Raw genomic sequence first — 24496 nt, forward strand, 5'->3', positions numbered from 1 at the left:
AATACATATATAAGCAATTCTGTTTAAAATGCCCTGGCTGTCAATCACCATACATATATACATCAATGTGTCAATTAGTTACAGATTATTTCAGAATTGTCTAATAGTTTTATTTATAAATAAAAATCAATAAATGAAATGAGAATCTGATTAAGCCTTATTTAATGCTCCAGCAGAGCTCTTCTTATGTGCAGCAACCTATAGATAAGTCTGGACCTAGATCTACTGCTTGGTATACAGCAGGGAGTGCCTTATTTCTGCTTAGCTTGGTGTGTCTGCTGTACCTTTTTTCTGGGAATGATAGATGTAGCCCAGGCATCCCCAAACTCGGCCCTCCAGCTGTTTTGGGACTATCATTCCCATCATCCCTGACCACTGGTCCTGTTCACTAGGGATGATGGGAGTTGTAGTCCCAAAACAGCTGGAGGGCCGAGTTTGGGGATGCCTGATATAGCCATTGGGTGAAACTGGGTTGCATTAATATAAAATTACTGCGATGCAAGAATTTAATTATCCAAAATGCAGTGACAGGGCTCCTGACATTAAGGAGCTGTACATGTTGTCATTATGCTTCCAGGCCTATTTCAAAGTACTGGTACCTGCCTTTAAGCCTTTCTTGCATAGATCACCTGCTCCCTCCAGCATAATACATCACATGGGAGGATCAAGATCCTAGGGCATTTGCTGAAGTGTCACTGCTGTCCTATAATTTCCTACCCAGTGTAGTCTGATAGAGTGTCAGCTTGGCAATCTTTTGAACTCCTCAGGTGAGCTTTGGGGGCTTTGGCTTACTGAGCTGCTGAAGTGTTTTTAAAAGGCTGACTAATGCTGTTGTGTCACATATGAAGGATGTTTATTGTGCTATTGTCAGAAACCTATTATAAGCTAGTTTGGGTACCATTTTGAATTTGGTGTGCATTCCTGCCATTTAGGCATGTTTCTAGTGTCTGATAATAAGCACGGGAAGACAACACTTTGAAAAACAAGTTAGGGTCAGTTCACTAGGTCAGCAAACTAGAAATGCCATGCAAGTACAGCAGCTAGAGTAGTGATTGCTGCTAAATGGAAGTCAAAAACTGTACCCTCAAGGGAGGAATGGATTTGTAAATTAAATGAATACTTAGCTTTGGGAAAATTGACAGCTATTATAAGAAATCAGTCAAATCAAAAATTAAAAGGAGTGGAAATGTTTTGATGAATATATGGGAAAATATTGATCAAAAAATATGCTAATATGCCTAGATTAAAATGTAAAGTATCTGAGGGAAGGTAAATTAGTAAGGAAGGATAATAAGAATACATAGAAGATTTGAGAAGATTGTAGAATGCAAAGATAAATGTAATCTCAGAATGTAGAGGAAATCGAGTGGGGGCGGAGGGAAGGACAAAAAAATATTACATTTGATTGATGATTTAAATGATAAATATATGTGGGGATGGGGACGATGTGGGGATGGCTTTGGTATATTTGCATTGTGATGTAATATAGAAAAAAACCAATAAAAAATGAAGAAATGTCATGCATTCTATCTACTTGTGTTCACCACTGCTTCCAATAAGCTTTCCAGAAAGAGGAAAAATGGCAAGAACTGGCATTTGTTTTTGAAGCTTTAGGATACAGCACCATTTCCATAAAGATTTATACACATGCTGGGTTTGGGTAATGTAATTACCGTATTTTTTGCTCTATAAGACTCACTTTTTCCCTCCTAAAAAGTAAGGGGAAATGTGTGTGCGTCTTATGGAACGAATGCAGGCTGCGCAGCTATCCCAGAAGCCAGAACAGGAAGAGGGATTGCTGCTTTCACTGCGCAGCGATCCCTCTTGCTGTTCTGGCTTCTGAGATTCAGAATATTTTTTTTCTTGTTTTCCTCCTCCAAAAACTAGGTGCGTCTTGTGGTCTGGTGCGTCTTATAGAGCAAAAAATACGGTACACAGCAACATAATACTTCCAGTTGTCCAATCATTGGGATATTTGAGAAATCTTGAGCCTAAACTTTGAATATTCCATACCAGAGGCTACAAATTGGAAGGGATACATTAAATTCTTTCCAGACTTATTTTTAAAAAGCTACTAAAAATGCCAAAATACTTAAATAGTCACAACTGTTTAAATACTACTGCCCATCATCAGCCAACCAACTTGTATGTTCAAGGGGTGCAGTAATCAGACCTGACCAGGTTCTGTTTGTTTGTTTGTTTGTTTGTTTGTTTGTTTGTTTGTTTGCTTGACCCAAATTGCAGGCTTATGCATTTTGGTGATAATAAATAAGCTTGATAGTACAATGTGTTCTTACTTAAAGATGTAAAGAGACTTCTGTTGGTCATACAACATACTGAGTTCCATATGCTGTGACTTGTAGTAGTAGATCAAGTCCATGCTCTTGTTTTTCAGCTGCTATGAAAAGCTGGTCAGTAACTGTCAATTGATCCTTGTTATGTAAGCCAGACATTTTCTGAGGAAACATTAGCTAGGGCATTCTTGCTATAGTAACATATGAACTTTTGATCTTGGCTGTAATATCTAATCTAGGGATGACCAGCTGAGAACCTGTAGGCATGATGTAGTCCCAAAGCAATTTATCTGGCCCCTGGTCAGGGTAACATTTCCCATTCTGTAACTTGGGTATTCTTGAGGTGGGAAATGTATATACATGTACATGTATAACACTTAAAATATATATTTGCAACTCAACTTTTATACTGCCAAGGAGCATAATCCAGCACCCTTTGTTATGCAGAGTAGAAGAGTACAAGACCACACAGCTGGATTCAGTAGATGATTAGAATGGGATACAGGACTTGTCTGTCGTTGCATCCAGTAAGGCCAATTCATGACATTTTTTCACTTTTTAAAAACAAAAGCAGCTTTAAAATTGGTGTGTTGATTTCACATGTTATGAGTCGCAGTGATGGACTTGATGCAAGCAAACAAATTTAAACTTAACCCAGACAAGATAGAGATGGTATTGGTCAGTAGAGCTGTCTTGGGCATAGTTTAAGAGGGTAGCACTTGCTTTGAAAATGCAGGTTTAGAGTTTGGATGTGCCCCTGGTTTTATGCTTAACCATGGCTGCTTGTGCCAGATAGCTTTTGCCTAGCTCAAGCTCATGTTGCAACTGTGCCTGTTCTTGGAAGCTGCAGAACTCACCAAGATAACATGTGGCTTAGTTCCATCAAGTTAAAGTCAGTTACTAGACCAGATGAAGTTTTATTTTTTAACTGATTGTTCTTTATCTACTTTCCTCATATGGCACAAGCAAATATTCTTCAAATTAAATGAAAAAGCAGCTCCATACTTTTAACATTACAAAATAAAAATGATCCATGTTTAATGTAAATATTACTTTTTCTATTATCTGCTGACTATTTGCATTCTTTCTCTGAGCACACACACTCTGCTTAAGCACACATACTCCACAAGTACTACTTGGTGGTGCAAATTTTATCGTCTCAGCCTGTGGCTTCTTGTCTAGAGATCAAAGGGGACTTTTCAGTGGTGGCACCCTTGCTCGAAGGTCCCCCTTTGGAAATTGTGTTAGTACCCACATTACTGGCATTCAGGTACCTGGTGAAAACCTGGTTGTTCAAGACTTTGGTTATTAGCACCACTGTTATTTAATATTGTTGATATTTTGTTTTTATTGCATTTTTTTCTGGCATATGTGTGTTAAACTAAAACTCTGTCATTTTATTGATTTTTAAATCTCCCTCCTAGAGATCCTAGGGTGTTGACTGGGATACAAATAGTCTAATAAATAAAATGGCCCCAATAATATGATTAGATTGCATTTATTAAATGTGTGTGTTGTTTAACACAGATAGATAACTCTAGGCAACTTTCCATATGGATAAAATGTATAATACCAAAAAATAGCTTTTAAAATACAATAACCAACATTAATAAACAATTATACAACCACTGGCTGAAGAACAAACTCTGAAATATTAACTGTTTCCACTGTCACTGCAGATATATGAGCAGTTGAAATGGATCTAATCTATCCTGTCAAATGTTCTTTTTTACTGTTAAATACTATCAAAAGTGGAGGAAGAAGGGGATAATGCCTCCTAGCAAAAGTCATGAAATGGTGAAATATTTCTGTGTCTTCAACTGTTTCAGAACCATTTCTGTGACAGTTTTGTCCAACCTGTCTAACTCTGACTGTTAGACATAAAGACTCCTGGCTGCTCTGAGAAAGTGTGTAGCAATGGCATATTTAAATTGGCCAGAATATACAGGCTTTTAGGTCAGGGTACCATCTTACGTAAACAGCACTTCATCCCACTTGAATAGCTGAGACTGTGTTCCAATATCATTCTGATTTGCTGTTAAATTGTGCTACGTCCTGCTGAAGGTCTCAGGTTGCTTAAAATGTTTCATGATTTGTTCAGTTCTGTCTAATACGCTGACAGGTCCAGTAACAACTAGAAGTAGCACTTTCTTCTGTTGGTCTAGTACAGTGTTGGGGAGTGACTCATTTGTGTTTAAGTTGTGGACTAGCATTTAGAAAATGGCAGGAGGAGATGACTGGTTAGCCAGTGGGGTTATTGTGGGATGCTGTCTTGGAAGAATAATATTGAGTCTTCAGTATCCTTGGGCTAAGAAATGATTTATTTTAAAGGTACTAGCAGTGCCATATTTCAACTATTCTGTAATGTAGATATTTTCTAGCATGCAACTGGATCCAGGTAGGGGAAAGGGATCTAGTGTTGCTTTCTTGTTGGACTCTGGCCAAAAAGTAGTAGGATAAAGATGAAGATACTTAAGGTGTGTTTGAAAGTGTGTCAGAAGTGGTTCATAATCCATGCAGCAGGGCTGCTTAAATTTGGCAACCTGAAAAATAATACAGATCCAATAAGAGGGAGATCACTTATTTGTGCTGCTGAGAAAATTGGTGGGGAAGATGCTAAGTGCATATAGATAAGGCTTCTGATAATAGCATATCTGTCAGGACTGGTCGTTGTCCTCTTCAGATCACCACACAAACGCTTCTTGTTCTTTTATAAAACTTTTTATTGCGTATTAACAAAACATTCTTATAAACGGTTCTTAACTATTATTCCTCAGAGTCACTTATTTCGGATACCTTCTGAGCTGCTTCTCCGTGACCAGCCACCCTCAAAATGGCGAAGGCGCCCTTCCCTTCCTTTCCCGCTCTTTTTTCTAACCTCCTGGCTAGAGCTGGCCTGTATCTCCCCTCCTCCGAATCTGAGCTAGAACTTAACCCTTGCCTTTCCTGGGAACAGCCGGTCCCTCCCTGTTGTTCCTCTTGCTCCCTTCTATTAGATTCACTGCTCTCCCTCCCCCCTTGGGGAATGCTTTCTCCCTCTGAGAAACTGGAAACTTCTAACTCTTCCCTGACAATATCAGTGTGACCATTTAAAGAATTCTATTGGGATACCTCTGACATGTTTAAAAACACTTATTATAAGAGTAGCACTCCCTAAGCTATAGGAACTGTGGTCCTTTCTACTCACTACTTTGAATTTTTATTGGTGTTTCATCTCCATTGCTAGGAACATTGTCTATTGAACTTACTAGCTGTTCTGTTCTGAGACCTGTCACCTGATCCATAGGGGGTTCCTAATCAAAGCAGTTTCTAATCAGACTTGTGGAACAACTACTTAGATTTCTGTTTGTAAGAAATCTGCAGGGAAGCAGAGTCCAAAAGATAGTATGAATAATACTTGCACTACTGCGATAAAAGCTGCAATTTAGTGACTACTTGTATGTACCTAGTTAAAGTAAAAACCTGGGTAGATAAGACATGGTTACCTATTTCAGATACATTTTTTGGTTACTTGAAGAGTTTTGTTGCTAAATTTGGATCTTTATTTGAAGGATTTTTTCATCTTATAGAGATCACTAATACAGCACTGGTTATAATTGGACCTTAAAAGTGGGACCTTAAAAGTGTTGATGGAAATTCTAAATATTTTTCTGCAGCCTGAATGAATAATTATCAGAAGCAGGTCACTCAAAAATGCCCATGCTAACATCAAACTGTTGTTGCCAGAGAAATGCTGTATTCAGTTGTAGCTGAGATCCATTAATAGCCATTGGCACAGAACTACAGGCTGTGGAATGTAGTGCATTCCTTGTCGGTTTGTCAGGAAGACAGCCAATAAAACACATCTTCCAAGGTAGTGTTCTAATTGTTTTTCTAAAAATGTTTCCATTTAAACAGTTAAATTTTTCTTGAAAAATTTGCATAGTAATAGCAGAATTCGGTTTCATACTGAAAATCTATTGTGCAAGAGATTACTAGACCCTGAATTCATTTCAGCTGACAGCAAAAAAAAGAGACCATGATTTGTATGTGGTGTGTTTTAAGTAACCCCCCCCCCCCCCAAAAAAAACACCCCCAATTTCTTTAAGTGGAGGAAACAGTATGCAAGCTGCATGACTAAACCCCTGGCTCATCGCAGGCAATCCAATATCAGCTGTTGTGGAGTTTGAAAAGTGAATTCTTCATGTTTAGTTCAGCAAACCCCCTTGAGTTCCTTAAACACAGAGTGATGTCCAACTAAGCCACATTCTGCGTAGACATATTGAAATAAATGGACTTGAGCCCATTGATTTCAGTAGGTCTACTTGGAGTATGATTAAGATTGGATATCATTCACCACTAACATCTACTAATGCAACATTCAGATAAGTGTTGACTTCCTCTTCTGAGAGCTGTCTTGTATACAAATGGTCCTAATCAAATGTGGTGTTTTGCTTTGGCAAACCAGATTTACCCTTCCCCTCTTCCCTTAATGCCCACCCAAAATTTGCTCTAGAACATTGGGTGACCCTCTGTGGGTGGTGAGGCATAGAAGACATGGAAATCATATTGTGTCTGCTGGCATGACATTGGATCTTGCTCAAATACTCTTCTAATTTTAATATGTAATCTGAATTGCTTCCTTTGTGGGGTGAAGGTTTGAGTAAACATTTGGTATGTGCCCAAATGAATGGAATGGTGCCATATCCAACAATAGTTCATTGTGGTTCTATAGATTGATTTTAGACATTTTCTTAACAAATGCTTTTCTGTATTTCTCCTTCACAGAAAACTTTATGCATGCATTTCTGTTTAAATCTGAAGTTTTGGACTTCGTAGGTTATGCAAGTGTCAACATGTATCTTGCACACAAAGTCTTAATTCAGCACAATTAGGAATTAGGGAAGTCAGTCAGGTTAAAACTGTTTGCTAACTTCAGTTCAGCTGTGCTACAGTGTTGCAGAACCAGAGCATGCGGACAACCATTTCTCACTATTATTTGGCATTCCATCATTTGAAAAATAAGACTTTAGAGCCTTCTTGCTCAAAAATGGCAACTGGACATTCCATTTTGGTGCCTGCAACCCTGGTTTAAGGAGCCATTTGGCGCCTAGTTTATATATCTGAATTTCTAACACTGGCACTAATAGCCACTATGTATAGAAGCGAACAAGAACCCAGAAAAAAATTTAGGAATTTGCACCGTTTAGAATAAAATAATTCCTTTTCTAAAACTGCATAGAGAGAACTTTAATACATTCACAGGCACAGTGGGATAAAACCAGGACACTACGATGAGTTTTGTCCTTCTACTGTAAGTTGACGCAGGGCTAGAAGGAAGACGCGTGCTTTCTGAATGTCCCATGGTGGGAAGGAGAAAGTTGGCCATCCATGAGAGCAGGTTTGTGGTTCTGGCTTTGGACCAGAAGGTTCTGTTGCATTCCATTTAGTTCATTGGTTCTTCAGCTGGTAAATTGGGACTCAGTCTGACCCAAGATGGAGCACAACAGAACTACTACCTTTCAAATGTATGGTAAGAAATTTAAGAAGTGGATTCCTAAAGGTGTGTTTAGGGTAAAAGTGGGTCCCAGGTCTGCAAAGTTTGAAAGCTACTGATGTAATTCAGCTAGACGGAGAACTACTATATACTTTTCTTTAATATTGACAACGAGACTATCAGGTCTTCTTTATTGTGGTTTCCTTAGTTTTGGGGCTTAACACAGAATTAAAATGCATGCGAGCTTAATTGGTAAACCAAACTGTAAAGTTGCTTCCCAGGTTGAAAATATTTTCTAGACTTGCTGTGGTAAGCGGGAGGGAAAAGGTAATTTTGCTGAAGGGGCAGCTGTTCTGAGATGACTTACCAAGTTGTCATTCCTAGTGATAAGAAACCTACGTTCCATTTCACTTAATGTATAAATGAACAGAATTGTTCTAACAGAATTTGGAAACAGAATGTAACTAATGTTAAAAAAATTATTTCCTAGGGGAAAACTTTGTGGACGCAGAAGAGAACGCCCTTTTGGATACTGATGAAGAGGTGGTTCCAGAGAAGCCACGCCCAATACAAATTGTTCTTGCTCATGAAGACGATCATAACTTTGAACTGGATGAGTCAGCGTTGGAGAGAATTTTGCTTCAGGAACACATAAGAGATCTCAATATAGTAGTTGTTTCTGTAGCTGGTGCATTCCGTAAAGGCAAATCTTTTCTCTTGGACTTTATGCTTAGGTATATGTACAACAAGGTGAGTAGCTTAAAGCACACCAGCTTGAAAATTCAAACTAGTTTGAATGCAAGTCTGTTTTATTGAAAACATTTACGTCCTACTCTTTAACTGGAAATGTTAAGGTATTTGCTTCTTAGGGTTCATTGTAATGCATTCCTAAATAAAACCTTTAAAACCCCAGTTTGTTCTTAAACTCTTGTGGCTTCGACAGAGTGATCTGATATTGACTTTGGAAGTAAAAGGCATAATTATTTTGGTATAAATTAGTTTAGTCTAAGTGGTTTTTCAGAGAATAACATACAGAATATGGCCTATGTCCAGTGATTACTTTGCAATAGTGGAAAACACAAGCACACCTGCAGGATTATTAGCTAATTTTGTCTGATCTACTGTAGATCCCAGGGCCACTGAAAACACTAAAATATGGAGGAAAATGGCAAAAACCAGCTGCCTTGCCTTCTGTGAGCTAAAACACTTTGCTATGCTAAGGGAGCATTGGGTACAAACATGGGTGACCAAGCAGTGCCTTTATTTTATTTTTTTTTAAATATTTTATTAAGGATTTTCTTGTTTTACAGAAGTGTAGTGCCTCGTATTTTTTTTTCCCATGTAACATTTTTACAAATCCGTTTCATTTGTTGAGGCATTAGGGGGAGAAGAAAAAAAAAGAAAAAAGAAAAGGGGGGTGGAGAGAGGGAAGATGGATGGGGGTGGGGTCGGGTGGCGGTGTTTCTATTATGTTTAATGTATGTAGAGTTTGGTGTCAGCGTTGCTTGTGTTGTTCAAGCAGTGCCTTTATGAGCAGGGAAGAGCTCAGTGATAGAGGGACACTACTTGTGTCTCTTGATGTTCTAGTCTAGGCATCTCTGCAGCTGAGAGAGTCACGCAGCAGTTCTGGAAAGAACACTAGTACTAACCATGACCTCTTAGATTGCTATGAACTCAGCAAAGACATGATGGGAGAGTTGCTTAGGAATACATGCTGCTAGGTTAGACTTCTTCAGTGTGGCCGCACTTCTACAGAGAGCTACTTTGGAATTCCCTGCATCTTGTTTAAAAGGGGTGTGTGTGTGTGTGTGTGTGTGTGTGCGCGTGTGTGTATGCAAGCCTTTACCTAATGATAGAGCTGAAATGGATGGGTTTGTAAAAAAAAAACAGCATGCAGATTCTTGCACAGTTAACATTATTCGTGATAATGACCCAAGCCATACTCGTGTGTAGGCCTTTAGAAATCAATAGGTATTACTTAAATCCATTGATTTAACTGGGTTTATTTTGTGTATAACTAACATTGAATATTGCCTTATGCATTGTGAAGCTGGTTCCCTGTTTATATTAAAGCGTAGATATATTAAAGGGTAGGGCAGAATACTTTAACAAACTGCTTGGCAAGTGCTGACAAAAGCCAAAGAAATGGAACACCGTTACAAGATTTTATGGGAACATAATATGAATAGAAATGCAAATAAGATTACGGGGTATCTTAACTCAGCAGGATATTTCTTTTCAGGTTCTATAAATGTAGAAAGCTTGTACTGTCCTTGAAGTAACATGGGGGGGAAACCAAGAATTGTGTTCTTTGAGAGCAGTCACTTTAACTTCTGACTGGTATTGAAAACTCCGCAAAACTGAAACATTTATTTTTTGATTGAAATAAGATTTCCCCCTGACTAGTTATTTTAAATGTTCTAACGTAAGATTACCTAGAACCTCTTAACACACTGAATAAGTATGTGACTCCTGTTACAGGAATCATCTTCTTGGATAGGTGGAAGCCAAGAGCCTTTGACTGGGTTTACATGGAGAGGAGGGTGTGAGAGAGAAACAACTGGAATTCAGATTTGGAGTGAAGTGTTCGTAATTCCCAAGCCTGATGGGACAAAGGTATTACTTTAAATAGCTGGCAGGTGTTTACTGTCTGAAGTACGTTGGGTGTGACTGTGGCAAACCTTGGCTCTCTCCTCAAGAGTTGAATAATTTTTTGTAAACCACTTTGAGGGGTTGGTTTTCTGTTTCATTGCAATCAGGTGGCATATAAACGTTATGAAATAAATAATATTAGCTTAATATATTTTATATTATTACCATGTTTTCTGCATATCTTATTTCCTGCCACTTTGAAAAAAAACGCTGCCATTTTGTAAAGTTGAAACAAGATACGCAGACAACTTGTTACTGAATGTCAGTTGCATGAAGCTGATAAGGTAATCTTAAAGCTTACCTGTTTATGACTTGAACAGTGTGTGCAATAGCCCGACCCCCCACCCCCCAGAAGTTAGGTCATATTTAGAATCTAGTTAGGATCCTGGTTCAGTCTAGTGCATAAACATGTTGTATAAAAAAAACCAAAGTGCAACAGAGAGAAAGGTGGCTGGGTTACTTGGCCAGTCCTTAGGCTGCCAATAAAACAGTCTCTGGCTGGTGGAATATATCTTATGACAGCCAAATTGAGGTAATTGAGATGGCTTAATAGAAGACAGCTGGGATAGCTTAAGTTTTTAGCATAGAGATGTCAGAACTGCCTGTTTAGTAATTTTGCTTCTTCTTTTTAATGGCAACACTCCTCTAGGTTGCAGTATTGCTAATGGATACCCAAGGTGCCTTTGATAGCCAATCAACTATCAAAGACTGTGCAACTGTATTTGCTTTGAGCACCATGACGAGTTCGGTCCAGGTAAGGACCCTTGTTTAAAACTGAGATATGAAAGCTAGGAGCTAAATGGCACCTTAAACCTAGGTTATGGGCGCCACAACGGAATGTCTAGGCATGCTTTTTTAATAAAAAGAATAAAAGCTGAAAATGAATGAACCACAGCTAAAATATTATGTTCATTTTTCACATGGTCTATTAGTCCTTTCCCTGTCTACCCCCCTAATATTATTAAGAGAGTCTCTTCTCCAGTCTTCGGAGTAGCTGGAAATGGGGAGGTAGAAAAAGGTCCTCTTTTTCTTCTACTCTGCAGTTTTAATCTGAAATCTTAGGCGCAGTAGTATACCCAGAGCACAGAAACTGCTTGCGCTAATGAAATTCCCTGTCTCAAAATGCACCTGGGACAATGGGAGTTTCGAACACTGCTAAGGATATATGTTTTTCAAAGTGGTGGTAGCCTCTGAATATCCTCAGGCTACAGCTTCAAAATGCACAGTCTGAAGCCATATGACATCGCAGCTTTGCTTAAAAGCTAAACAGTCTTAGATCTGGACATTGATTGTGAACCCTCAGTAAGGTTTTTAGAACAGTGTCACCAGTATTTTGGAAAACTTCCTATGAAGGCAGACATCGACAATTTTGGTATTTCAGTGCCTATTGAAAATAGTTTTAGTTTTGCCAAACGATTTTAGAGAATTAATTTGATTCGGCATTGGTTCTGTTTTTACAATTTTATGTTTTAAACAGAATCATATATTTGCTGGACAAAGGAAAGTGCCTTAGCACTCACTAAAATGAGAAGGAATGCTCACCATTGCTAAGCTGGGGAGTGTTTTGAAGAGCTCTGGCATCTGATGTATGCCCAACCACATAATACCTAGCAACAGGGCTCTGTCTGCTTAGTTAACCACCCAAATCCCATTGGTTTTGATTCCTTATTTCTGTGGCTGTCGCAGGTTAGCATTTATTAACTTTTGACACGAGGCAACTTGAGAAAGTTGACGTGATCATGCTAGTGTTTGCTTTGCTTTAAAAACTCCCTTTTTACTTCTGATGTGAAGCATTCTGACTAGGATTTAGGACAGTGTGACCCCATCCCTGATTGTTAGTTTGGGTAGTAACTCACTCAGTGCTGGTGTATTTTTTAATAGGAAAATGTATAAAATCTGTTGCAGAAATGTAAAAAAACTAATAACATGTTTTCTAGGTGTACAATTTATCACAGAACATTCAAGAAGATGATCTTCAGCATTTGCAGGTAAATATGTCCATAAGCAATGACGGTCTCCCACTAAGGAACATGACTGTAGAACTTAGATTATAATTAGTGTTGAGTTGTTGAGTTGAGTGTTGAGTTGCGTGTTGACATAGGACAGGTCATAGGACAGGTCAGAATTCTTGGGGGGGAAATATTCCTGTAAGCAGAATCTGGCTAACTTCCTTTAGTAGCTGATCTCAAGGAGTGCTGTTTTGGAATGTAGCTGCTACTAGAGGTAGGAAGAGTGATGGGATGTTGAAAGACATGATGTGCACATAGGACACAGCACAGAATGCTTAGGGTCATGGCCATTACATTGCAATGTGCTCCCTGCCCGTTACTTCTGAGATATTTGTCTTCATTTTTTTTTAAGTATACTGATTGTAATAAAAAATAATAATACTTGGATTCTATGCAGTTCTAAGCAGTTATGGAATGTTTGTCCAAATTGGCTCTGCTAAATTTGGCCTCCTATTGGAAAATACTATGATGATTCAACAGAAGGATGCTAGGTTTGAAGAATGAAATTATTTGGTTGGTAGAGCTGCTTGGTGGAAGAGTAATGGAAGCATCTGGATCTTGCCACTAAAAGATGATCTTTCTGGTTTTGAGATAGTTTTGAAGTCGGACAGCATGGGTCAAAAGTAACCTTGACATAGATAATATGGGGAGGTGGGCACTGCTGGTACATACCGCTAGAAGATAAAATTAAAGAATTGGTAAATATTCAGATTGGAGCACAATTTTTAGAGCTGCCTATGGTACAAGCTAGTCAATTTATTTTTCAGTTATCAGCTTTAAAGGGAGGTGTTCCCAGACATACTGAACATTGTGACCTCAAATGGCTAATGCAGCAGTTTTTCATTTTCTTTTTAGAAAGGAGAAATATTGTATAGTATAATGTATTTATAGTAGTCATTTTATTGCCACAATTGGCAAAAGTAGGTTGGATCCTATTAAACAGAGGATTACTGTTGAGTCACAAGACAGTGGAAGTAGGCAAAAAGTTGTTTAGTACTGCAGGCCTTATTAATGGATTGGAATACAGTTGTACTATGGTTCTCAAACGTCTTGCGACTTGAACATTTTGGCTCCCGAACGCCACAAACCCAGAAGTGAGTGTTCTGGTTTGCGAACGTTTTTTGGAAGCCGAATGTCCGACGTAGCTTCCATAGCTTCCGATTAAGTGCAGGAAGCTCCTGCAGCCAATCGGAAGCCACACCTTGCTTTTCAAATGTTTTCAGAAGTCAGATGGACTTCGGCAACAGATTCTGTTCGAGAACCAAGGTATGACTGTATATTGCTTTCCTTTGTATTATAAGCTTGGTCAGTGCAAGCACCTAACAATGATGAATAATGACTTGAAATCCAGTATTGGGCTACTTTAATGTCTGTCTGAGCATGTGTTGCAGTACTGTTTGTTTCTGTACTCTCGATGCATGCTTAATGGCTTCGTTTTATAGTTGTTTACAGAGTACGGAAGGCTAGCTATGGAAGAAATTTATCAAAAGCCATTTCAGGTAATAGCATGATTATATTGGTCATATTTAATTAATTTTTGTATGTATATTTAACAACGTAGGGCAGTTTCACACACTACAGTAGAATCCAGTAAGCATTAATCATAGCATATACCAACTTCAGCAAAACATTTAAGGCAGTTACATAGTCCCTAACTTTACACATTGATAGTACGTGTAGATCAGGGCAGCCATATTTTCCCTGGGCTCCATCACGTGTTGCATGGTGATTGTGTGTAAGTTGCCCAAGCCATAATGGGTAAAGGTTCCTCTCAAAGTTCATATAGTGTTGGCTCAGTCTGCTATAAAGCTATTGGCCTTAACAGACTTGTTGATGGTAGCCAAAAGCCATTTTTTTGTGACCAAACCTTGTGCACATTAAGCAATGATGGTACACATGGCAAAGCAGTTGGTGTATAATTTTTATGGAAAGGCCGAGGTTAAACTACGGCTTCCATGGTGGCATTTTCAGGCTACTTGTGTTTTGGGGATTAAAATCCTACTTGTTCAGCTTCTGAGTATTTCTAGTTATGCATGTTCTTCTGTTGGCCAGGGCAACAGTTAACGGTTACTTTTGTCTTTCTCATATAGACACTAATGTTCTTAATTAGAGACTGGAGCTATCCTTATGAACATCCATATGGCTTAGTTGGAGGAAAACAATTTCTAGAAAAACGGTTACAGGTAAGCCATGACCTGCAGTAAATCGTTAGTAAGACCATGTTCCTAAACAAACGAGAACTTGGTTCATGAGAGCTGCACTACGTAGAACCTAAAAGCAATTGTTTTGGATTAGGTCAGCTTTAATATTCTCTGTAATAAAATAATACTAAGCTGTGGTGCCAGAAGGATGTATAACATCTGTGATAAGATTGTGTTATGAAAAATGTGTATTTCTTGTAGGTTAAGGTGCACCAGCACGAAGAGCTCCAGAATGTAAGGAAGCACATTCACTCATGTTTCAGTAATCTTGGCTGTTTCCTATTGCCACATCCTGGTCTTAAAGTCGCAACAAACCCAAGCTTTGATGGGAGGCTAAACGGTATGAGGTTTTTCATTTGTATTCCTGGCTTTAATAGATTACTGATCTGAATCTGTATTCAAGTGCAAATGTACTGAAGGTGGTAGATGAAGTGTACATAATTCTAAAATTTAGTACGGATGAGCTCTGATATATAGAGTAATATGCTTATTGGAGAAGGAGATATTAGTATAAATTCTGTTTGAATGCTGTAGTCAAATATTCAGCTGATGGGTGTTGGGGGGGCACTAGTGTATATATTTGAAATGTATTTTATAAGCTGCTGACAGCAGTGAATGGGATGTTTGATTGAAACTTACACAGTAATGAAAGTGGAGTAGGGGAAACAAAGCCAGACTGTTGCCAACATGGTTTCCCATTACATCTGAACTGGGCTTTTGTTTTGAGAAACTTACTATACTAGAACTGTATAGGCATGCTAGCTTGGGGGTGGGGGAAAGCTTCAACAGAATCTGGACATGCTTGAAAAACAGCAGCTGCCTATCATTGCATATTTTTAATGCTGTATTTTTATTTATATTCTTTCTGATGGGCATAAATAGAAACTCTTACACACACCTGAAGCAATGTTTATATTTCACTGATAAGCTTTTGCTCACTTCTTCTGTGCTTGGAATAGAGCGCCCAGCAAAGTAGCCATCAGCCAGGGCATGTATTAGGCGACTGAATTTTTTTATGTGAGTATTTGTTAGAGAACTAAGATCTAACATTCACAGCATTTTAGAAATAAACTGGGACAATAAAGATCTTGTTTATCTTGTGTTTCTGATTCAAGAACACAAATCGATGACAGTGCTGCTGTTGCTGCTCTGGTTTTTGGATAGCCTTGTTAAAAAGGACTGGCAATCTTTCAATGAAACAACCTTCAGCATTGGCTAAGGTTTTAAGGTTTTTCTTTCTTTTTGGATATCCAATTATTGAGTTGGGGTGTTTCACATCATGTTAAGCCGCCACTGACTCTGGAGAGAAGGAGTGTCTTGTTAATTGCGGCAAAATTGCAACTCCTTTTCTGTGACTGATTCCACTAGACATTGATGACGACTTTAAGAGTGAGCTACGGAATCTGGTTCCATTGCTGCTTGCTCCTGAAAACCTGGTAGAGAAAGAGATCAGTGGCTCGAAGGTGACATGTAGAGATCTTGTGCAATATTTCAAGGTAGGCAAATACTTGTGCTCATTGATCAGTTCTTTAAAATAGCGAACCTATTGTAAGCCCTTCAGCTTGTAGGCCAAAGTCCTGTTAAGTGACAGAGACCCACTGAAATACAGTAGTGTGCAATTTCTGCACATTATGGCTAGCATAATCAAAGGCATGGCTGTTTTTTGGTCATAAAGCTTAGTTATTTTTTCTGTTCTGTTAACTATGCTCTTGCTAGAGAAAAGAAGCTTTCTGCAGCTATATGGCCCCAGTTTTCAGTTGAGACTTTCAATGTTGTTTCCTTTCCTGGCTCTTCCAGCATTAAACTAACTCTTTGCTATATGGGCAACTTCACTCACCCCAGGTTGCCTCATATCTCATTAGGCTGTTTTCCTCTTTATGATGCAAAGTGGTTTCCAGTTTCCCCTGGAGTGATGCACGTACACCATCCAGGACCTTAATCTGCAAACTCCTGTTCTTGAAGTAGTAGTCTCCTGCTCTGGCTGGTGGTTGCAGTGTTTTGTACCAAAGAGTAGGCAATCACATCTGATTTGTCATCACCCAAAGTTGGCATATGTGGGGCAGCATGGAGTCTACTTGTCCTTGAACTGTGTTGCTGCACCCATCTATTGGTACAGAGCGCTACCAAAAAGCACACCCAACAAAATGATCCTAGGAAAACCACCTTTAATTATGGTTATGCTTCCCTACAGCATGGTGGTTGTTCAGTAAATCCAATCTTCAACATTGCTTAAAAAGTATAACATTTAATATTGGTGGACATGATAGACCACCTTAATCCAGTAAGTTATATTCTTTAATGGAACTTGAATTTTGGGCGTTGTGTTTAAAATCTGCTTTTCCAGTCGATTGAAACTAGACAGTAAAACCTTGCTTTGTTTTTAGGCTTATATTAAAATCTATCAAGGAGAGGAGCTGCCTCACCCTAAGTCAATGCTTCAGGTAAAGTTTTGTACACTTCCATCTCTAAAGGTATCTGATGCCAAGAGTGTTAAATGCAAATCAGCCCAGCTGATGGTCAGAGGCTGTATGCTTGTGAATGAAACTGCTGGAAACTGCAGGAGGGGACAGTGCTGTTGTGCTCAAGACCTGCTTGCAGGTTTCTCATAGGCCTCTGGTTGGCGACTGGGAGAACAGAATGCTGGACTTAGATAAGCCATTGGCCTGATCCTGCAGTTTCTTTTTGTGTTCTTATACTATGTTAATGGAGACATTTCAAGGTTTGGGGATTGAAATCCCAGATCAGTAAATTTGTGCCTCAGATGGGGGCATGCCCTGCTCCAGCGAAGAAATAACTGGGAGCCCACTTTAAACTCCCAATTGTTCATTTGAAGCCCCACCCTTGCCTGCCCCACACCCAATGTTACGTATGAGGGAGGCCTGGCAAGCCAAGTTTGGCCCATGGGTCAGAGGTTTCCCACCTAGATGCTGAAATGGAAGCTTTATGCATACAAAGGTTAAATGTCAGCGTGACAAACGAAGGTGTACACTGATTCTGCACATAGCCAACTTGTGCTGTCAGATAAACTGAGATTAAATGGGTCTTTCCCATCTAGTACCTTGACGTGCCTTTCTTTGGTGTGGGTTTCTCGTAAAGCAGTGTTTTTTGGGATTCTCTTTCTGGTAACTGCAGCAGACTAGCCCAAAAAACTGTTTTAAGATTGCCAAGCAATTCTGTCCAAGAGCTGACATCAGAGGGTGGGTGTTGCAAGTAATGATTCAGGAGTTTAGGGTATGAAAATATGGTAAGAATACATTCATTTGGTATTCAGATCACAAATATGGAAACTATGACACAAATGAAACTCCTCCAAGCTGTTTAGTGCCACTTGCTATGCTTTGTTTTTTTTTAAAACTTAAGGCAACAGCAGAAGCCAACAACCTTGCTGCAGTAGCTGGAGCAAAAGATACTTACAACAAAGGAATGGAGCAGGTATTGATGTGAATGGACGATATGTTGCATGCTTTTAGTTTAATCTAAGAACTGCTCTGCACTGGGTAGATGTTTGAGCTTAGATCTCATAAACCAAGAGTAGGTAGATCAAGATCTACCAATAAATCTCTGAGTGATTTGCAGTGGATTGTCAAGGATGTTTGAGAAAGGCGCACCCTGTTCCTTAATTCTGAATACAGACACGGTGAGCTACTTCTTTGCACCTGGTTCCAGTATATAAATAAATCAAAGTCTGAGCTGTGGTGTTGCCTGCTTCTCAGACTTTTTACTTTTTATTTGCAAATTGAACACAGAAAAGGAAGTGGGGGAAATATTAAAGGGGGTGGGGAATAATGCCGCTCAAATGTACCTGAATATACCAAGATTAATGTTAGTGCAGAGAAACTTTCAAATTGTGATGTTGAGGCTTGAGGGAGGTAACGGGGACAGCTGGTAAGGAAGACTGATTCCGCAGCATGGTCGCTTAAGCATGGATGTTATGCCTGCATCAGCCCTCGGATGAATTGCTTAGCTAGTACACTGGAAGGATCGTGAATGGCTCTGGAGCTGTTATGTGGTGCTATATATATAAAGGCAATGTAAAATTAACACATTAATGCCCTTTGGTTGCCCTTGCTCCACATGCGTCAGTCTGATTTAGGCACAAGCAGCCGTCTTTCCGAAGGTGATGCTGGAGAGCTACTACATTTTTTAAAAGGAGCAGTGAAGGGAAGCTTCCTCCTTCACCTCCTTTTTTTAAATTTATTTAAACTTATTCTGCCTTTTCTGCAAAGGTATGCATGGTTCTCTGCCTCTCACTTGTCCTCGCAACCTTGTGAGATAGGCTGGTCTTGAGGGATAGTGACTGGTTCAAGGTAATCCAGTGAGCTTTGTAGCTGAGCGAGGATTTGAACCTGGATCTTCCCAGTCCTTGTCCAATAGAATAAACACTGCATCTGAATAAACTTACACCTGTAGCCCTCGTACCCCTATAACGCTAGGCGAATTCTAACATAATGCAAGCTAATAGGTCGATTCTGCTTATTCCAACAGGTTTGTGGAGGAGATAAGCCTTATATTGCTCCTGCAGACTTAGAGCGGAAGCACCTAGATCTAAAAGAGCTTGCCATAAAACAGTTCCGTTCTGTGAAAAAGATGGGAGGTGAGGATTTCTGTCGCCGTTACCAGGACCAGCTTGATGAAGAGCTCGACGAAGTCTATGCAAACTTTGTGAAGCACAACGATGGCAAGAACCTCTTCTATGCTGCCCGTACCCCTGCTACTCTCTTTGCTGTTATGTTTGCCATGTACATAATCTCAGGACTGACTGGCTTCCTTGGAATGAACTCCATAGCTACCCTATGTAACCTTGTAATGGGGGTCGCTCTTGTCTCCCTTTGTACTTGGGCATACGTTAAATACTCTGGGGAATTCAGAGAAGTTGGAACACTCATTGATCAGATGGCTGAGCTACTATGGGATCAGGTGGGTACCTTTGATCTAAAAGTTTTCCTTCCAGAAGAAACTTGCCAACTTTGCTGTTCTTGAGCAGTAGTTGGTCTAAATGCCCCTCCTGCAAGAACGAAGAACAAACACCAGAAATAAATCACTAGAGAATGAACCTGGTGGAAATAGCCTTTGAAATCCACCCAGAATATTTTTAGTACCTCCGTGCCCAATCATACAACCAGATTTTGAAAATCCCTAGAAGGCAGGGGTAGTAATGTAAGTTCATCTCCCTTTGTGTGTGTCCATAAAAGGCACAGGTTTGGTTTATACTCTTAAAAAGTAAGTAAGAACTGTCTTTCGAAAGACAGATCCTAGCAGTTCTGATTCCATATTTGGTTGTCATGACACTGAATGGAAATTTCATGGAAGTTGAGCTTGAGTACATTATAGGACCGTCTGCTGTAGCATACGTTGGCTTGTTTACTGCACACTAAAATTGCTTGTTCATAAAATGATCAGTTCTTAAAGACTGTATAAAGGTATACAGACTAAGTGCATAAACATGTCAGCAGGAGATTTGGAATTGGAATGTGACAAGCAAAAAGCTTTAATTAGGCACATGGTAGGAGGTTTTTCATTAAAATTCCTATTGTGTAGGGGAAGGACTATGAGCCATCAATGGCTGGCCACATCAAGGTATGTATGCACTTCAGCAAAGGGTTTCCGAGTTCTTTGTTCAAAAAGATTTTCACATGAATTCTTCTTGATTAAACCTGAACAAAAGAAACATACATTGTGCTCTGCTGCAACAGCTTCCAAGACATTTGAGAGTGCCTTCTCATCAACTAATTAATAGTTCCCTTAGCACAATCCTTTACATGTTTTATCTGAGGTGAGTCCCACTGTGTTCAGTAGGGCTTACTCTTAGTAAAGTGTGTTTCAGAGTGTAGCCTTAATCTGAAACTAGAGATGGGAGGAATCTTGAATTGTAAATATGTAAAGAATGAACCACAAACACACCATGTGTAGCCTACCATTGGCTCTGATTTTGTACTTTGTGGCTTTTCATGTACAAATGTTGAGTCCCCTCATTATTTAACCTAGGTTAGACTTGGCCTAAGAGTCATTTTTTTCTACTGAGTCCTGTTGCATGACTAAAAGGATGCCCTTATATTGCCACCTGCTGGCTAACTGGAATTTTGCAGCCAGGAGCAGCCGCAGGTCCACTTCTTTTAGAAGTGTAAGAGTAGGAAGGTTGCTCCGAGCTTTTATAGAACTAGGATGTTGCCCCCCACAAACAACTTTTATAAGATTTGGGTACTGAATATCACTAAGGTGTAGAAAGAGCACAAGAGCCCTGATCTATTCCAGTATCCTGAGCGACCAACCAGCTACCAAAGATACATGATTCAAGCAGTCCTGTCGTGGTCCAGCTACAGTTCTGTTTGTAGACAATATAGTAGAAACCTCTGTAGCCCGTGTGCTAAATGAACACCCCTTCTGCTGCATCTGGAGACCTTACCTTTACTGATGGGGCTTGGAAATAAAGGGTTGTATCCAATAGTGGCTTTGTCCTAACAGAATGGGACACCCTGCACTTTGGGGGACCCTCCAAAACAGCTTGCAGTATGGCTGGATGGGCTGTGGCAGGATTGGGATCTCCCGGCTTCCACTACTGCAAAGCCACCCATGGATATAGTACATAGCAGCTTCTATAGATTTACTCAGAATGTTTTTTAAATTCTCACTTGCTTATTGATTCTTCTCATGGAAATGACCTTTTATTAAAACTTGCTCCATGCCCAGGAACTTGGGAATCTCCCTTGTACAGAGTTGGGTCAACACTGACTGGCAGAAGCTCTCTAATTTTCTCAGCCTGACCTGGAAATGCTGGGAACTGAACCTGTATCTTCAGCATACACAGCAGATCCTGTACTGCTAATAGCCAGATGCTTTTCATTTGGAGAAAGCTTTTTTACTGTTCCTGAACTCGTCTTTTGGTGCAAGACCTTGGTTGATTGTGGTATAGAACTGTCAAAGCTGCACTCCAAATCTTTGGTGAATTTGAATAACCTGTTCTAAACTTTAAGGCCCAGCAGTTAGTATTTAGAAGGCAGACCCCAGCCTACAAGATCAGCCTGTACATTTTGAAAGCAAAAGCTGTCTTGTTCAGTGTCTAACTCCTATCCTTCACTACTGACCTTACACCTTCCTGTCTCTTGTCTCTTTCTTCCTTTGCTTCAGAGGAGTCCCAAGAAGGTGAGAATATCAGTGGGGACTGTCTTTAACACCCAGACTGCTTTCCCCTTCCCCCTGCTCTCTGCCAACTGCTTTTCTAACAACTCGCTTCCATGTTTTAGGTGTGTTCCAAATTCTTTGAAGTTGTTAGACGTCGAGTGATTCGCCGTGCTCTTACCTCAGCACAACGGCAGCGGCTTTCATCCAACAATAACAAGAAGAAAAATTAGCCAGTATTTTTACCCTTTTCTTTTTCTTTTCTTTTCTTTTCTTTTCTTTCTGAAGCGTTCACACTTAACTCGTATAGACAGTAAGCAGGACCATCTGGCCCACTTTACATAAATGCTATAAACATACCAGGTTGAAGATGCATTATAGGGTATGAAATTGCACCTGACGTTCTAGGAATTGTAAAGTGATTTGGATTCAGTCAAATACTACATAGGAGGAAACCACTCAATGCTCTGGAAGTTATTAACCATATGCTGGTAGCCAAACTCATCTTTTTTTTTTCTTTTTGTATTATACTTTGGGATGCATTTCATACATGATTTTAATTTTTGTTCTGTCTAATTTCTTTTTTTATGTTTCAGCGGGTTTGGGGTTTTGAGTTACGTTTATTTATTTATTTTTGTACATTTCTCATGCTGCAGGTGATAAAACCTCTTGGTGATAATTTGATTGAGGATACTATGAGACAATCGGTTACAAACTCTCTCAAAGCAGGCCTGACTGAACAGATGTCTCAGCATGCCAGATTAAAGACAGATTGACCATTCATCTCCTTTCATCTGCCTGCCCATCCTAGACTTGCTTGCTGTACAATGAGAACTCAATAAACCAAAGTTTACATTGACTCTAGAGAAGTAGATTATTCTGACTGGCTTCTCAATTTGCTGCCGTCACATTGTGGGAGGGTGCGGGTGCAGGGTAAGAAGTTTTGATGGCTTTTAAGGCTTTCTCCTTTTTTTTGCTTCTGAGACACAGCCCAATGCCACAGAGAACAGGAAAGTGAGGTATCTGCTTCGACACTAGTGTACCCAGGGGGAGGTGGTGTGGGCTCTGTCTTGCAGAAACATATCCACTGTAAAAGGGTTTTTCAGGGAAGTAATTTATCGAGCCTATACAAGGAAATCTTTTAACAGAATGTATGTAGCCACAAAATATCCCATCAAATATTTTAACTTTGTGAACACTTGTAAACCGTTAACATGATGAATCCAGCTGACATATCAGCGGTTGCAGTCAGCTGCGGAGTCATGTTTGAGCCACTACATTTAGCTACTCCTTGCTTTTCTGCCTTTTCTACCAGTATTACCCAAATGCATGTATATTATCTCCACAGAAATTACATTTAGAGGTAACAATTGTAACCAAGGAAGCTATCTTCAAGTGTACATTGTCTTGCCTTTTAAACTTTGGAGACCTTGTCCTACAGGATATGCGTATTGAGAAACGAGAGCAGATTTTTCTCTGCAGTTTTAGCCTTCATGTATATATAATGCCATTAATACGACTCGCGGGGGAGAAAATCCATCCAAAAACAAAAACCGTTGCCTACAGCTACAAAGCAATGAGTTAGGATTGTCTGTACAGTGTGTCTAGTTATTTTTTAAGAAACCACAGGGCATGTAAAAAATATAAATATATAAATACAATTTTGTATCAAAGTTTTGTAGTTTATGGCAAAACCTGGTTCTGTGATAGGCAAAGTACAGTCCCTGTAAAGGAATGTTTGTGGCTCATGTAAATGTGTGAATGCATCAACACAATTTGGAGTTTTTTGATATATTTGTGATATTTACTGCCTTGAGCACTGCAATCTCACCCCCATGGGAAATCAGTGGGAATGTTTGTTGTGAAACTTTGTCCTCAGTTGCATTTTAAAGTTATTTCCTGTAATTTATTTTCCGGTACATTATTAAAATCAATTGTGTATATATGAAATTAAACTCATGATTTTTATTTAGAAATGTTGATGTAACTTTACTGTATCAACTATATAGCATCTCTTGATGTGCTGGCCAGCAATGGTTATTTGTAAGCATAAGAGACTAACTTTTACAAAATGGTGTTCAGTTCTCTGTGCAACTTAAGTGCCAGTCAAAGTTCATTACACGGCAAAGAACCCAACAGCTTTTGACCCAGCAGGTGCTGCTACTAAAGAAGAAGAGGGGAGGAGGCTATTTTTCACAACTCGGCCTTCAACCGCCCCATACTGCTTTCCACCTAGTTCTGCAAGGTGTCTTCAACTCTCTGGAACAAATTTTAAAGAGTTATTGCAATGGGGAGGAAGAATCAGCAAAAGTCAACTATCAACAGAGGTATGTGCTGGATCAAAAGCTGTCCAACTGGATTCAACCCCCAGATGTTTAAACACAGTAAGCATTCTGTACAGGAACACTGAGGGAGATAGGGCTGCTAACTTTCATGTAATTCACCTTGGAGAGGAGCTCAACCATTATTGTGGTCCACACTTCAAATGAAGACCACTTTAACAATGATGCTCAGGTTGGTCACTAAAGGCTAGAAACAGCATTCAACCATTTAAAAAGCACTACAGAATGAAAGTCCACATGCAAATGCTGCCTAACCATAGTTGATACATTACAGTCACTTTAAGGTAACTCGGAGTGTACATAACTATGTGGCAATACTGTACTGTCATCTGTACTGCTCTAGCAAAGCAGTGAATCTTAACATACCTCTGCATCTGACGTAAAATTTGGCATGGTAAAATCTTTT

General features: G+C 39.5%; 1 protein-coding gene and 1 long non-coding RNA gene across 4 annotated transcripts in view; one reads left to right on the forward strand and one right to left on the reverse strand.

The window, feature by feature from the left end:
- The window catches only part of ATL2 (atlastin GTPase 2), a 28736-nt gene extending 6129 nt beyond the window's left edge, over window positions 1–22607 (forward strand). Inside the window, exons 2-14 of one of the 3 annotated variants that reach the window (XM_081001020.1) lie at window positions 8261–8520; window positions 10252–10386; window positions 11072–11176; window positions 12360–12410; window positions 13874–13930; window positions 14522–14614; window positions 14834–14972; window positions 16001–16128; window positions 17017–17073; window positions 17993–18064; window positions 19118–19549; window positions 21758–21772; window positions 21874–22381. In XM_081001020.1, coding sequence (XP_080857146.1) covers window positions 8261–8520; window positions 10252–10386; window positions 11072–11176; window positions 12360–12410; window positions 13874–13930; window positions 14522–14614; window positions 14834–14972; window positions 16001–16128; window positions 17017–17073; window positions 17993–18064; window positions 19118–19549; window positions 21758–21772; window positions 21874–21981 — 1652 coding nt within the window. In that variant the 3' untranslated portion in view covers window positions 21982–22381. Of the gene's footprint in view, window positions 1–8260; window positions 8521–10251; window positions 10387–11071; window positions 11177–12359; window positions 12411–13873; window positions 13931–14521; window positions 14615–14833; window positions 14973–16000; window positions 16129–17016; window positions 17074–17992; window positions 18065–19117; window positions 19550–21757; window positions 22383–22404 lie in introns of those variants that run through there. The other 2 variants (XM_081001019.1, XM_081001021.1) reach the window with 2 other exon arrangements.
- Window positions 3182–6143, reverse strand: LOC308474767. The gene is made up of 2 exons (XR_013984942.1): window positions 5381–6143; window positions 3182–4957 (listed from the first exon to the last, which is right to left on the reverse strand). It is a non-coding gene; the product is annotated as an uncharacterized lncRNA (long non-coding RNA).
- Window positions 22608–24496: the final 1889 nt, after the last annotated feature.

Source organism: Podarcis pityusensis (genome assembly GCF_964106645.2).
Source record: "Podarcis pityusensis genome assembly, chromosome: 3".
Classification (NCBI taxonomy): domain Eukaryota; kingdom Metazoa; phylum Chordata; class Lepidosauria; order Squamata; family Lacertidae; genus Podarcis; species Podarcis pityusensis.